Source organism: Plectropomus leopardus, chromosome 17 (assembly GCF_026936395.1).
Source record: "Plectropomus leopardus strain MGB_pleo_1.0 chromosome 17, ASM2693639v1, whole genome shotgun sequence".
In the NCBI taxonomy this organism is placed as follows: Eukaryota; Metazoa; Chordata; class Actinopteri; order Perciformes; family Serranidae; genus Plectropomus; species Plectropomus leopardus.
This window is the reverse complement of record NC_142192.1, coordinates 20,881,284-20,896,429: the sequence shown is the minus strand read 5'-3', so window position 1 is coordinate 20,896,429 and position 15,146 is coordinate 20,881,284. Positions and strand designations below refer to the sequence as shown.

The 15,146-nt window shown below is 38.3% G+C and overlaps 2 protein-coding genes across 2 annotated transcripts; one reads left to right on the top strand and one right to left on the bottom strand.

The window, feature by feature from the left end:
* Nucleotides 1-72: 72 nt before the first annotated feature.
* cfap20 (cilia and flagella associated protein 20) lies at nt 73-3,755 on the bottom strand. Its single transcript, XM_042506915.2, has 6 exons — nt 3,471-3,755; nt 1,187-1,266; nt 982-1,093; nt 652-840; nt 421-534; nt 73-250 (listed from the first exon to the last, which is right to left on the bottom strand). The coding sequence occupies exons 1-6, from the start codon at nt 3,552-3,554 to the stop codon at nt 245-247; spliced, it is 585 nt and encodes a 194-aa protein (XP_042362849.1). The 5' UTR covers nt 3,555-3,755; the 3' UTR covers nt 73-244.
* A 3,113-nt stretch (nt 3,756-6,868) lies between these two features.
* On the top strand, nt 6,869-13,238 carry LOC121958159 (G protein-coupled receptor 20). Its single transcript, XM_042507031.2, has 5 exons — nt 6,869-7,006; nt 10,342-10,555; nt 10,841-11,097; nt 11,204-11,336; nt 12,607-13,238. The coding sequence occupies exons 2-5, from the start codon at nt 10,370-10,372 to the stop codon at nt 13,189-13,191; spliced, it is 1,161 nt and encodes a 386-aa protein (XP_042362965.1). The 5' UTR covers nt 6,869-7,006; nt 10,342-10,369; the 3' UTR covers nt 13,192-13,238.
* The last annotated feature ends 1,908 nt before the right edge of the window (nt 13,239-15,146 follow it).

Genomic DNA, 15,146 nt, shown 5'->3' with positions numbered 1-15,146 from the left:
CTGTGTGGTTTTCTAAACTGACGCTGTCACTTTCAAACAACTAAAGTGTGCACTGAAAACTGTGAGGACAGATGAGTCCATAAAAAACTTTATTGTGCAGAACGCAACACAAGACGGCACTCAAAACTCAAAGTTCCAAAATTACATTACAAAGTTTTTAAAGTTCCTCGTGAGTCGACATAGAGATAAATCTTACAGCTAAAATCCACATCAGGTCTGGGAGAACAGTGCAGAGGGAGAATCTCTACTGCTGCAAGACACAAACGCAGAAACGGAAGAGTTTTAGACGTCTAAAAGTCCAACTATCCACTTTCTAAACCGCCTATTTGACTCACAATTAAGATAAAATATTCCAATATGTAGCAATACTGTTATTGTGTGGTTGTGTGTTGTGTGTGTGTTTGCGTGCGTGTGTTTTACCTTAGCTTTCTGGTTCTGGACTGGCAGGTAGAGTTTAAACTCTGCTGGGAGCTCGTCCTCAGAGTACAGTCTGTCTGAGAAATACACTCTCCTTATTCGACAGTTGGCGTGGATCTGAGAGGAAAACGTGAGACATTAGCAACAGAAAGAGGATACACACTAAAGAGTTTCTACAGTCACACTCGTGCAAGTAGCATTTGGAGACAGTCTCGTCCGTCTCTGCGCACTAACCTGTACACGCAGTGTCTCGATGTAATTGGTCCCGTAGGCTCTCCTGGTGAAGTCCGATAGGTTGAACTGAATCTGGTTCCAGCCGTCATCCAGCCTCATGGGCATGGTGCAGATAAACGGCTTCACTCGGGTCGTGCTCTGATAGTTACTCGCCCGAAACCGCCGGCGAACGTTTTTATCATCTAACACCTAAACGTTGTAAAAGACGTGGAGGGAGCATCAGTGACCATGACTCTTAACAAACGTGCTGTATTTTGTTTGCATATACTGATAGAGTTTACAGTTTTGTTTGTGTTACCAAGACATGGAAATGGCCACTATCTTCCCTACCTGGACTTCAAAGGTGAAATACTTCTTGAGATTTTTGATGATCATAACAAGAAATGGCAGTTTGATGCCCAATGTCTTCTTGGGGTCTGCGGGACATGTTATATATGTGGTACTGCAGGGAGCAGAAGAAATAAAAAGATAAAGGGAGGTGCGTGAGGGGAGTAGAGCCTGCATGAGGATTCAGCTAAAACAGACACAAACTCACCTGACATTTGTCCCCTCAACCTCCAACACCAACGAGTGGATGTCATTGTCTGTGATTCTCTTGATGTGTCCGTTTCTCACCTGTGAACACAAAATATTGTTTAAAGAAAATAAATTAGGGAGTGCTGCACCGGGTCAAGACACTATGTGTAAGTGATTGTAAAAAATCAGGTGCTCTTCAGGATAGGGCAAGAAGTCACATAAGAATAAAAAGCAATGGCTGCCATGAATTAATAAAGGATTTTTAACCACAATCAGAGTGCCTCAGATGCAATTTTGGACAGCCAGCTGGTATCATGGACTTTCACACTAAGTAAACTGGACAGTCACTAATTTTTATTCTAACAAAATATTGTTTTCTTCAAGTTTCTATGGAGAAATCAAGCTGTATCTCACTGACTGTCACCATCATTTAACATCAGAGAAATATTTTTTTATTGCAGAGACATCTGTCTTGATGTATAAGTCACCCAAAAATGACAAGAAATTGCAGTACAGACATGCCAAAGATGTGTTTGAGGTCATTTAGAAAAAGTTTTACCATTACTACTTTGCAAACCTGAGACTTTGTCTAAGTCTTTAAAACACACTTGATGTTACAAATCCATCACTCAGGACTGTGCTGCCATCCATGAAGGACCTTCACACCCGTCAGTGATGGAAGAAAGCCATCAGGATTATCAGGAACCTAAATCACCCCAGCCACAAACTGTTCCACCTGCTGCCTTCTGGCAGGCAGAAACGCAGCATCCAGTCCCACACCACCAGACTCGGGACAGCTTTATATACTTAAATGTCACTAAACCTTTCTTTAAACTAACCTGTTTGCACCTCTGTATGTACATATATATTTACAGTCCTGCTAAGCATACATTTTAGCATAGCACATTCCTGTGATATTTTACCCTTTATTTTAAATTGCACTACTGGCTTATAATGTGTTTCTTATTTTGTTCCTACTTATGTGATTATATATTATTATTATTTTGAGAAATACATTTTTAGAGGAAGTCTGTGACCCAAGTCTTTTAATGGCAATAACTGCTCTTATAGTTGTTGGTTTGACAAAACATAACTTTGAAATTGCGAAAGCCTGATGATATATATTTCTCTCAAATATGGTACTGGCCTCTATAATCATGTCTCAGTCAGGCTATAACTCAGATGCTGATGTGGGAGTCAGGACGATGAACTAAGTGAATACTGTCGGGTTCTTTTACATCTTCAAAGTGTTGTAAGATAGCTAACCTTAAACTGCCTCAAACAAATGATATCTTCCTTTGTTTCTATTCTTAGCTGCTGCTGCTTGGCAACAGCACCTTTCGGACCACCTTTTATACTATATTATATTTAACCTTTTAACACCTGAATTGACATCAGTTTTCTTGTGCTACGTTTAGATGCCTTTCATAAGCATTTTAACTAACTAATTATATATTTTAAAATATATAATTAGCAACTTGAAATGTCTCACACATTGCAAAAACTTAATAAAAGGTGACAAAAAAAGATATAAAATTAGCTATTCTCTGATATAATGAAAAAATAAGGCAAAAATGTCAAGACTTTTTTCTGGTAAATTTCTAATTATTAAAAGTATATATTTAAAACTATGTTACAGAAAAAACACATATATTTTTGTCTAATTTGTTTTCGTTTTTTATTTACTTATTTATTTATTTTTTGTCTTATTTTCAGGTAATGTTACTCTAACGTTTTTACTAATTTCTTGCTTATTATGGACCCTTCCCTGTTAAAGTGCCCATTGCAGGTTTCAGAGGGTTAACAATCAAGGAGAGCCTCGGGCTTTCAGAATAGGATATTTCGTTTGCAGCATCACCGTAATACAAATTTCCATATTTTATCAACGCCTCAAGTCTCCGAAATATCATCCAGATCAATATTGGTGCTTTTAATCACCTCTCTAGCCCGTAGCCTATTTAGTTAAATATAAAAAACAGAAAATTTCAAACTCGTAAACTATAAATATATAGATAGTTTCCTTGATATCACCTGGGATGAAACTTGAAAACGCTTTAGAGACTTGGATCTAGACTTGGTTTCTATCTCTTTCCTTCGCAGAAGCAGCTTAACTCCACTTATAAAACCGAAAATAAGAGTGTCACATGTAACTAACAAAAGCCTAATCAGTCATTTGAACAGTGCATCCCAAACACACCACAACAGAAATGACACTTTTAATGCCCAAGACACATTAGCTTTAGCACAGCTAGCTACGGAAACTCGATTAGCTTCAAAAGCTTTCATTCTGAATGGCTGCTCACCTTTTTGTCCCATATCTGAAGTGGTTTGCTGCCAATGCTGTACAAAATAGACAAGAATCCGCTTTGAAACGTGTTTTTAAACATCTTGTTTGCGCTCAGTCCACAGACGTTTTGCACATGTGTTTACTGTCTAAAGCTGTTGCTAGCTAACGAGTGTTACGTTTGTTTACAGATTTAGTTTCCGTCCCCAACGCTACCGGTTCCGTGTGCTACAATAAATAAACCGTTCCGCTGCAGGAAAATGAAACGTTTCGGTTAAATAAAAATTAGATTGGTCGTGTATTGTGGTATTCCCACACGTCTCTCCTTGGGGGCGTAAAAATAAAAAAGAGTCACATCTTCGGTATTTTGGTGTTGCTAGGGAACAGAGTCTCTTAGCGCTGTTCACGTCGGTTCTTAAATGGTGACGCAACTCGGTCGCCTTGGCAACAAAAAGCCTGACTTTTCTGAACGTTTTGTATTAATGGTCCGCTATATTTAACATTTTAACCTATATTTACACGAACTTATAACTAATAAACGCTTACAACCTCATTATAAAACCATAGCGTATATTTTCATCTAAAGTTTGTCAATTAATCAAGCTGGAAGCTATAGAAGGAGCTGTCATTTTGTGAATAATGGAACAAATATTTTTCGTTTTAGGGACTGTTGGTTATTTATGAGAATGAAGGGGATTATGCAAAACGGGGGAGACACTTTAAATAATGATCTAGGCGCTGGGTAGGCAGTTATGTCTTTTTATTCGGCTTAGAGGAGGGACATTCAACTTTAAATTGTCATATTTAGTGGGGTAGTGGAGTTTATCAAAAATATGAAAATTTATCATAGCCAAAAACTGTTAAATATTAATATGTATGGTGGAGGAAAGGTCATGCATTTCCCCTCAGTCAGTCAGGGAGGCTCAAGGAAAAATATTTGTTACTACAAGGTAGGGTCATGATACATTAAAAAAAAATAAGAAGGCACATTGCAGCCACCCCCGATATATAAAAGTGCAGCCTCTTTAAGGATATAATTGCAATTCATAGTAACTTTTTCACTTTTAATCTCCTTATTTGAATTATTGCCCTGCATCTCAGCCAGCATTGCAATTTGAGATAAAAAGAAACGATCCTCTTTCCTATATTTAACTAAAATTTTTAAGAAAGGCCTCATCTCTGAAATGTTATTGTTTTTTTATGACATCTAATGCAAGTCTGTCTATCTTGGAAGAGGGATCCCTCCTTAGTAGTTCTTTCTGAGGTTTCAACCTCAAAAAACACTCAAAACTAAAAAAAAAAACCCTTTGCCCCACTGTCTATTAAAGCCATCATCACCACCTAGACTGAAAATGTATAATTGTATTTCTTTCTTGCTGTTCAGCAAAGTATTATGTAACATATGTGCATTATTTCATGCTGGGCATGTGCAACTGATGAATGAAGGTATTTGCTGTTTTTAATTGTTGTATTTTTACTGTGTATGCAAATTTCCCACTGGGACAACAAAGTCTAATCAAATCTAATCTGACCCTTACTGGTAAACTCCATTTGTATCAAAGGTTTTCTGTTTAAAGTCCAGTCCAAGATGATCAAGCAATGTTACTTCAGTAGTACTATACTACACTTTACTATATGTTAAATTTTTAGAGTGCCCCTTAAATTGAAAAACACATGAACAGCAACTGTCTCTAGAAACAGACTTCCTACATGTAACTATATTTCATAACTCCTTTCACCCTCTAAATCCCACTAAAGTGTCAAGCGGGACATCCTTCCTCTCTGCCTTTAAACAAGCCTGTCCGGGATAGATCTGACACTGGTTTCAAATATTTGAACACGCCAAGAAACACTCAATCAAACAATAGCCAGGACCATTGCAAAATGACATCACCAGCAACGTAACATAAATCAAAAGTCCCTTACTAGTTCATATGAAGGGAAGATGAATTATGTCACCAGTATTCAGGCCAGATCTGAATTTATTTGATGTGTACTGTACACGGCTGCACACACATGCGCCTGGATGTACACATACACACTGGAGTGATGTCCATCTCACCAGCTGTTTATGTCACTGTGGTTTATGAGGTGCTGCTTTACTCCAAATAGTATGTCGCTGTTAAAATAAATGTAAAATACCCTCTCTCTCCCTCGTCGTGTGCTCTTTGTTTCTCTCTCTTTTCCTAGAAGTGTGTGTGTAAATTTCATTAAACTGGTTCACGGGCTGGCAGCTTTCTAAAAACATCTACAGAAACGGTTTAGATTTCTTTGGCTGTTTCTCCGCCATTATTCTCCCCCTGCTCTTCTCTAATTGAGTCAGGTATTTACACAGAGACAAACAGAAAAGGAAAGATCTCTTTTTCCTGCAGACACGTTCACTGTGGGACCACCCTGGAGACAGCCTTACATAAACTTTAGTGACAACCTACACACATTTAATTGTCTGTTCCGGTTTATTCTTCTTTTGTTTCACAAAGACAAGATAATGTTTCTGTGTCTACATTTTTGCACATTTTTAAAAATCGACTTACTCAGCTGTTATTTCAGATTGTGTTATTCTCAGTCTATAATATATATATATATATATATATATATATATATATATATATATATATATATATATATATATAGGTGTACCATAAGAAATGTTTTAATAAAATAATCCAAAAGCAAGCAGAGATTATTTTTATGTGTGGGAGTTTTCCTTTTTTTATCTATAAGCAAACAAATATTAAGGACTAAGGGCAATTTTGTGATATGTAGTGGTAATATAGTTGTGGACTAGACTGGTTTTGAAGTAAAATCCCAAGTCCTCTTTTTTCTGAGGCCAAGACAAGTCCAAATAAAATTGTGTTTGAGAAGTACCACAAAACTGCCCCTCTGTTGCCTGTTGTCAATCTTCGCCTGCCTCAGCAACCAAATCTTGCTTTGATTGTATATTTCTTGTGTTTGACTCAGTTTTTAGGGTCCAAATCATGTTTTACAGGGCCGGTTGATCTGTTTGGCCTCCACGTACCTTCCTCCCAAATCGCTATTTTAAGTATACATAAATAAACTGAGGACGAAACAAAAGAGAGACTGGGAAAATTTGGGGGATACAAATTGAGAGATAAAGAGGGGTGGAAAGATGGAGAGAAAAGGTAGGTTGATAAAACAATGAGAAGAGAGGTGGAAGAAGATGATGACTGAAGGAAATGACAGAAAAGGAAGACTCTTCTCTACTGTATTCTATTATCATTTGTGTTTACTTCATTACATTACTACATTGTACCTCAGAGGGATAGGGGGATGAAACGAGAAAGAGATGAAGGAGGAGGTCCAGCTGTTTTTCTGCACACTCTGCTCTCCTCGAGGAATCATCCCGCCCAGAGAGGTTCAAATCCAAACTCAAAACTCATTCTCCGTCTAAACAACTACAGAGAGAATAAAGGACACGGGGAGAAGAAAGAGAAGAAGAGCAGCAACTCTTTCACTTATTATAAGGATACAAACATCAAAACTTTAAAGCCTTGTCAGTGGATCTACTGAGCAAGGGACTTTTCACTTCACAAGGTATGTTTCAGAAACTTTTGGGTTTTTTCAGACAAGAAAAGGTCATTTTAATATTGAAGGGACTGAATGCCATGAACCCAATTGTCCCTCTATAATATATATAATTTATATAATTATAATATATATTTTAAGGAAATATGAAACATACTTATTTCACCCAACAACACTTTGCCAACTGCTTTGGGAAATTTTACTAACTCCCTGAAGTCACAGCAGTGCTTCTCTCACCTATGCAGCTTATTGATTTTGGATGAGACATTATGAGAAATTTCATTAATTAATTCATTAATTCATTCATTAATGATCACATTGAGCGTATTTAACTGTTCTATCTAAAACTGTTGGGATTTACTGATTTAAGGGTTAGGTTAAAGGAAGCTTTGGATAATTTATAATTGATTTTATATGATCCAATCTCTGCACATATTAAATTTGCTCTGTAACAATAATCTGCACACAGTGTCTTATTGGACATGACATGTACAGGAGATGTCTGAATCAGGAACCAGATAGCAGGTTCCCGGTATTTTTCTGTCTTTAATCCAGGCCCTCGGCCATGTTTTATCCAACTGTCTGTGCGATGATGAAGAGTGGAAAGACCTTCCTCTGCAGGACGTGTTAACAGATAGAAACTCATCCATCTTTGGTATTTATGAGGACAGGAAAGACATTTTTGGGGTCTGTCAAAAAAGGCTCAACAATAAGCTGCAGAGCACTGGTTTAGGGGAAATCCATTTGGTGCTTCGCCTGAATTTGTCATGTCCAGATTGAAAATTAAAAAGAAAAAAAAAACACTTTTGTGTCAAACTGGTGATATTTCATTGAACATCTTATTACAAGTTAGTATTAGTATTAGTTGTTACTATCATTATTTCATTAGCATTGTCATCAAGGGTAAGCTGATCATATAATTATCTTTTATTTAATTAAATATCCAAAACATGCCAACACAACTTGGCTGTGACAGGGAGAGTTGCATTTTGTGTGAAGTAGAAACTATGAAACTTAAATTAAAAGTACTGTGTGTTGGTGAATTTTATCAATTTCCATTTCTCTCTATTTAAATATTGAAACCCACAGCTAAACAAGACAGTAAATTATAAAGCTAGAATACAGCAGATTAATGCTTAAACACAGTTCACCATAGGTGTAACTTTTGATAGCGGTCAGGACACGTCTCCTTCAAAAGGTAGTATCTGTGCATTTGTCCCCCCAGTAAAAACACAAAAGTAGTAGAAGACTATCGTTTGACAAAAAAAAGACATTTACCCCATAAAATGGTGAAAAAGGCCAGAAAATGGTGCATAAAACACACCAGGATGAAGGAAATTAAGTATCTGATGCTCAAAAATTTCTGGAAGAGGACCCCCAACAAAACATACACCCTTGCATAGCTCTCCTGCAGCTATAACAAGGATAAAAGGCCAAGATGACTCTTACACATCATCAAACTGCTGCATCAGCACTGAAGCTTATTCTCAAACTCCAAGATAGTTTCACAAAATCAAACCATTGTTTTTTAGCGTGCATATCAACAGATCCATCTCCAAAACAACTGAGCAAACATCTGATGAAGACCATGTGAAAATCCTGAGAAAAAATTCTTGAGTCGTGATGTTTTGTTAAACTATTATACAACATATTTTGGACATTGCATCTTAAAAGTTACACAACAAATCCACGTGCAAGTCTTATTTTTCACCATTTCATCTCTCCTCGCATCCTTTAGGACAATCCAGAGTTCCCTGAAAATTCTTGGTATATTTTTAGCTTGATGTATATTCACCTACCTCTTAAAAGTGAACAGCATCTGCACATTTAAAGCCTCTCCTCTTATAAACAGGACGTGTCACATTCATCAAGTATATGTGACTCTCTCGAGGCAAACGTATATCTCGTGTTCAACACAACATGTGTCATCGGTGTGTTAAATAGCAGCACACACTGACACGGTTCATATCAATGCTGTGTTTAAAGTAACAGACGAGGTCACGTACTTAACTTTGTTGAAAGTGTCACATCCTTTTAGAGCGCATATGAAGATGGATTTGGTCATCTCTACAGTACGAGAGGATGTTGTTTATAAGACAAGGATTTCTGAAGTCTCTCTCTCTGGATTAACTTCTGCTGATGTTGACCACTTTTCATCCCTAAAGGTCATCAGTCTTTCTTTTAGTTTTTAGTACGCGTGTCTCTGCAGAAACAAGCTGGAATATGTTGATTTGTTTTTAAGCCAGTTGGAGCACATCACATCATTTTAGACTTGAGCTGTTTAAGTCTATTTATAATACAGTATCTACGGCTGACTCCAGGGTGTAAGGCCGATGTATCTGTCTCCTGCAGACATTATGGGAGTTCTTGTCATCAGATTAAATTCCTGTTAAGAGATGGTTTAATGTAGACAGCAGCGGCACACGTCTGGAAACAATCAAATGAGTCTGAGAGAATTACCACATTAATTTCTTCAATATAACAAAGTCACAAATTAAGCAAAAGTCATTTTGTTGCTATAAAGACTCGTATAACTGACAGTTAAGAAAAGCTAATAATGACATCAGAGCAATTTAACTCAGTAAACACAACACGAAATCGCCCCATATGCAGATGAGGCATTACTGCTCTTACGGCACCGTCCCATTACTGTTTCTGAGTGGAAACAAAAACAGCTTCTATCAGGATACAGCAGAGAGTGTTGCACACAAATGTTGTCTGTGCTGTTTTGTTCAGGGTTTGTTTTGTTTAAGTTGTGTGTTTTGGGTTTGTCACAACAGAAAAATGGACATTTATTCACTATTTCATTTATTGAACTATGGTATGAATAAATATTGTGATTGTACTGCAGCTGGAGCCTTCAGATCTTTTTCTGGATGAAACACTGGAGCCGGCGCGTCAGCCAGGTCAGACCGGGTTAAAGAACTCAGTAGCTGCAAGTAGTAGACTTAGCTCCTACAGCAATTAAATAATAGATAAAAGAAAAAAGAAAAAAAAAATGTAAATTCGCAATCTGAAATGCTCATCAGCTTCAATTTTTCCAATATATATTACAGAACTGTTTAGGTTGACTTACATGTGTATAGATTCAATTTTAGATTGGTTATTTCCCTGAGGGCAAGGGCCGGGGGGAGTCAACGAGGGCATGTTGAATGAGAAATCACACAGTCATGGTCTTCACCATCAATTTTAGTTTGCTCAGTTGTCACAAAGAAAAGTCTGTTAACACGATCTCAGAAGCTCAGAAACCCCAAAACACTTTTAGGACTTCTCATACATGTGGACATAAAAGTTAAGCATGAAGTTTTTACACACATGTATCTTCTTTTGTCTTTTTTCTCCAGCCGGTCATTCACTCCTCTTTTTCAACCAATGGAGAGCCTTCTCACCAACATCAGCTCCCCCTCCACCACAGAGCCCCTCCGGCCTCTCCTGACCCCTGACCCAACAAACTGTAGCACGTGGGACCAGCGGTGGGGGGCACCATACCTGCACAGGTTAGCCCACCTGGATGTGCAGCTGTACCAAGACTTCTACGCTGTATGGATCTCTCTCATGGTAAGATGAGATCCTGTTAGTCCACTTTTCCACCCAAATAAACCCTGGTTTGATTATTATCATCACTGTTAAGGATCAGACTTATGCAGCAAACTAGATTTTTATCAAATACTTAAATTCCAAGAAAAAAATTGACTCAGTTAATAAGAACTGAAAAGCATATTGTGAATTTATATTGGCTTGAATGAAATTTACCCTGGTGACCCCAACTGACTTTGTATTCAACCAAAGTAAAATAAATACAGTTGTTTTTACAGCACTGATGCTTCATTCTTCCTGCTGCAGGTGTGTAACTGTCTGATGTTGGTGGTCGGTGTGGTTCTCAACAGCCTGGCTCTCTACGTCTTCTGTGGAGCCTCCACCCACTCCTCAGCCTCTGTGGTTTACACCATAAACCTCGCTGTGGCTGACCTGCTGGTGGCGCTGTCACTGCCTGCTCGCATTGCTCTGTACCACAGTGGGGGGCGCTGTGTGGCCTGCTCCTACGTTCATACGTTCAGCTACTTTGTTAACATGTACTGTAGTATACTTTTTCTCACAAGGTGGGTAACCAGTCCGTCACATTTAAAATGAGTGAACACTAATAGCACGTACAGCAAAAACCTTTTTACCCCCCTCTGAGACTTCCCTTCATTCCTCATCTGTCAGTATCTGTATAGATCGGTACCTCGCTGTTGTCCATGCGTCCAGTACTCTCCACCGGTGCAGGACTATGGGAACAGCCAAGTGTGTCAGCGCCACAGTTTGGTTCATTGCAGTAGTGGTCACCTACTCTTTCCAGGTGAAGACTCTACAAACACAACACAAACAGATAAATACATAGATAGTTCTTTAAATTGTGGATTAAAAATAATATATTTTCTGTTGTCTCATGCTCCTGTTTGGTCTTTTCTCTCCTTTTGCCATTGGGACCAATTTTGTGCTGCTAAAGACTTGCATTTTGTTCCTTCTGCATGTTATTACAGTGTTGAATTATGACAGTTGAGTCTTTGGGTCAGCTGATATACAGAGGTGCTTTGTTTTCTGATCTCCCCGCCCTTTTCTCCCTCTTTTTCTTCTTTTTTTTCCAATTTATACAACTATGAGCTGTAGTTTTGTGGAAATCTCTCAAATCCAGTGATCACTTCTCCGTCACAGAGTATAGATTTGCACAAAACGTCTATAAGGTTTCTTCTGATAATATTCGAGCTCCTGTGCTGCTCTGTACTTCTTACTTTGTTACCTGAACAGATATGGTATCAGTCCTTGTGGCAACTTCACTTTACTTCATAATCCGTGCAAAAAGGTGTTGGTGTCACTGGTAATGCACACTGCATCACTTGAGCTGAAGGTTTTTCCAACAAAAGGCCTTCTCAGCGGTATTTGGTACAATTGGCAGATCCTGAACTTCCAACCACAGCTTCAACAGTATAACTTTGTTGCTAAGACCTGTCGGAAGAGATAGTGTCAAAAAAGTTGGGTTTTTTTCACAAACTGGGTATTTTAATCCAAAACACAAACCAAGTACTTTTTTGTGTGTTGAAACATAAAATTTCAATGTATCCGCTGCATCATAACCTGTACATTTAATGTGCCTGTGGTTTGCAGAATTGTTCAATGCCAACATTTTCTCTGGTGGTAAGATTGTTTTACTTCTTCAGACCTCTAAAATGCCTGCAAATCATACAATCACAGAAGGAAAAATCAGAAACTGCTCACAACTGAGAACAGCTTATGGGGTTCCCCAGGGGTCTATTCTGGGTCCCCTCTTATTTACTATATAGATGCTAGAGTATAGGAGGATCTCAGGCAAACAAACCCATATTGTCTTTTAAATCTTGCTTTCATCCTATGGCTTTCTCTGAAAAGATGGTATTTGTTGTAATTATTCAATATTGTTTTCATCTTTTGGTTTTGAATCATATTTACTTTACAATTTGTTTCTATATAAAAGGACACTGTCACTTTCTTTTGAAAGGTGCTCTATAAATTATGTTATGTAACTAGTGAAAATGTTGAGTGTTTAAAGCTGAAAGAGCACTAAGACTTGAGGTCTCTCCTACCTTCTGCAGACCACTGCGTTGGAGTTCAGCTCTTCCTGTGTGCTCCTTCCCGCCCTCTTCTACCTCACCATCCTGGAGTTCGTGCTCCCCCTGCTCGCTGTGGTGGGCTTCACTCTGCGGGTTGCTTGTTTTCTCTCCTCCAGTCACGGCCTGATGCCCCAGCAGAGCAGGGCGAGGAGGGCGCGTGCTGTCAGGCTGCTGGCCACCGTCCTGGTGGTCTTCACCATCTGCTTCACGCCATTCCACGTCCGGCAGGTGCTGGTTTACTTCCGCGTCAAAGTCAGAGGGGAGGGGTTTGCGCAGGGGGCGGGGCATGTTCTTGCTTATCATATTACAGTGACCCTGAGCAGCCTGAACAGCTGCTTGGATCCAGTGGTTTACTGCTTTGTGACGGACAGCTTCAAAAGAGTGTGGAGGACGAGGAGGGGTGTGAGGGAGGGGGACGGGGAGGCGGGACACACAAGTGGGGGAGAAGGGGAGAGAAATTCAGTGAATAAATGTCCGGGGACAGCACTGGCAATAGCTCACAGTGTGGCCACACTCACCCTCACAAGCTCTCCCCTCTCTGCAGCCAACATGGAACAGTCCACTTGAATACAGGTGACCCTCTCAACACCTGTGAGTGGAACAATCCAGAGAAACACCTGGAGGGAAAGACTCCAACAAGAGTGATGGATAAATAGATACAGAGGAAGATTCAGAGGCTGGAAAAGAACTACGTTAATAATCAAAGACAGATGTCAGAGTTCAGAAATCAAAATAAATGTTCCTAAAGATAAAATGTCATGTTATTGGCTGCCTCCTTTTTCTCTTCAATCTCGTTATTTCTCCATTTCATCCAACTAACCTCACTTGGATATTATCCTGAGACTGGTGATAACAAACACTGGACCACAAAGGGATGTTTTTGCTGTGAAACCGATGTGCTCATACTGTGGAAGAGACAACATTAAATTGTTGATAGCAGCAATAAAATCTCATCAAAACTGGGCTCAAACATATTGCAAAACTTTAAATTACAGTTCGGTCTGCAAACTCACTTGAGGTGGTTTATTATAAAACTGTAGAGCGTGTAAAGAGTTAATATTCTGGTGTCTTGGCCACTGTATTAGTTACACCTGTAAAAACAAATGTAATCTTTTACAACAGCTCCACAATGAATTTTACCTTAACAAAAATAATAAAGTTCAATTTTGATACTAGAGAGTTATTGTTCATAACTGAGGTTGAAGTTAGCACTGTTGTTGACCTGGACTACATTATATTGAGAGATGTTTCTAATGTTTTGTCAATTCCACTAATGGAAGGAAAAATGATAGAAACACATTTCAACACAATGCGGTCCAGTTACAACCTCAGTAATAAACATACAGCTGAATTAAAGGTCTGGTGTGTTTGATGTAGGGGGATACATTCGCAAAAAAGACATTTGATATAAAAAGTATAATTCTATAATTATCTTAAAATAAGAATAATTGTGTTTCTTTATCTTAGAATTAGTTTATTTCTAAACTGGGAGTGGGCCCTTGTCCATGTTACAGTAGCCCTGAACGGACAAACCAAACACTGGCTCTAGAAATTTTTTTTAGTGTGAAACTGCTTTATTTAATTGTCGACTTGTCTGTGGATGGCGCCCACCTGTTACTGGAAGCAGTGACATTGTAATTATGCATAAAATTTTACCAGTTTAAATCACTTGGTTCATTTGTTTTGTAGAGGAAGAGACCTCTGCGGATAATTCAGCTCCTGGTAAAAAAAAAAAAAAACCTGAACAATGAACTGGAAGAAGTTGAAGTTGACTGCAATCTATAATCCTCACCACTAGATATCACTAAATCCCGTACACATTCTTTAACACTTCAAGGAACGTTTTAACAAAAACTTTCCATTATCATAAATGAAGATAGAAAACGTGGCAGATATCTTGTATTGGATTACTTTGCATTATGAAGCTTTGCCTAATAAAGTGGCCAAGGTGAGTAAGTTGACTGCTGATGTAAATTTGCTAACAGATTTTGTCTTATTTTTAATACATATACAATAATTTAGGACATATTCACTGTAAAGTAATTAAAACTATACCATGTAACCATAAACCTGTCCAATAAAGGTAAAAATGCCAAAATGCAGAAGTGTCATTTAAACACTCCATTGTGTGATGTCAGTCCATTTCTCCAGCTATATTTGACCAATGTTGCTGTGAAAAGTGTGAGGGTTAAAAACATTAAAAACGATGAACATTAAAATGCAGAACAAGGGAGAGAAAGAGTGAAACAATGGGCCAGAGTCTTGAGTCAACATGTTAAATAAGCTATGTAGAAGCAAAGCTCTTTCCAGAAGTATAAACACTTGTAACAGTTCGTTTCTCAAGTACACAGTGAAGCTGTGTTTATCATCGTACAAGTGTCTAAATGGAGCGGTGTCGTCAGCATCTAACAGAAAACCTACATCTCTATAACACTGACTTTAAAGAGAATTAAAAAAAACAAAACTACTTATGAGTTTAAACAAATTTTTTATTTATATTTCTAATATAGGCGAAGATCGTT

Bases quoted from the DNA above. Each gene is read 5' to 3' on its own strand.
- cfap20 (XM_042506915.2), bottom strand. From the start codon at position 3,554: ATGTTTAAAAACACGTTTCAAAGCGGATTCTTGTCTATTTTGTACAGC. The intron at 1,094-1,186 runs GTGAGTTTGTGT...TGCTCCCTGCAG, and splicing joins GTTGAGGGGACAAATGTCAG to TACCACATATATAACATGTC. The intron at 841-981 runs GTAGGGAAGATA...TACAACGTTTAG, and splicing joins ATTTCACCTTTGAAGTCCAG to GTGTTAGATGATAAAAACGT.
- LOC121958159 (XM_042507031.2), top strand. From the start codon at position 10,370: ATGGAGAGCCTTCTCACCAACATCAGCTCCCCCTCCACCACAGAGCCC. The intron at 10,556-10,840 runs GTAAGATGAGAT...TTCCTGCTGCAG, and splicing joins CTGTATGGATCTCTCTCATG to GTGTGTAACTGTCTGATGTT. The intron at 11,098-11,203 runs GTGGGTAACCAG...CTCATCTGTCAG, and splicing joins AGTATACTTTTTCTCACAAG to TATCTGTATAGATCGGTACC.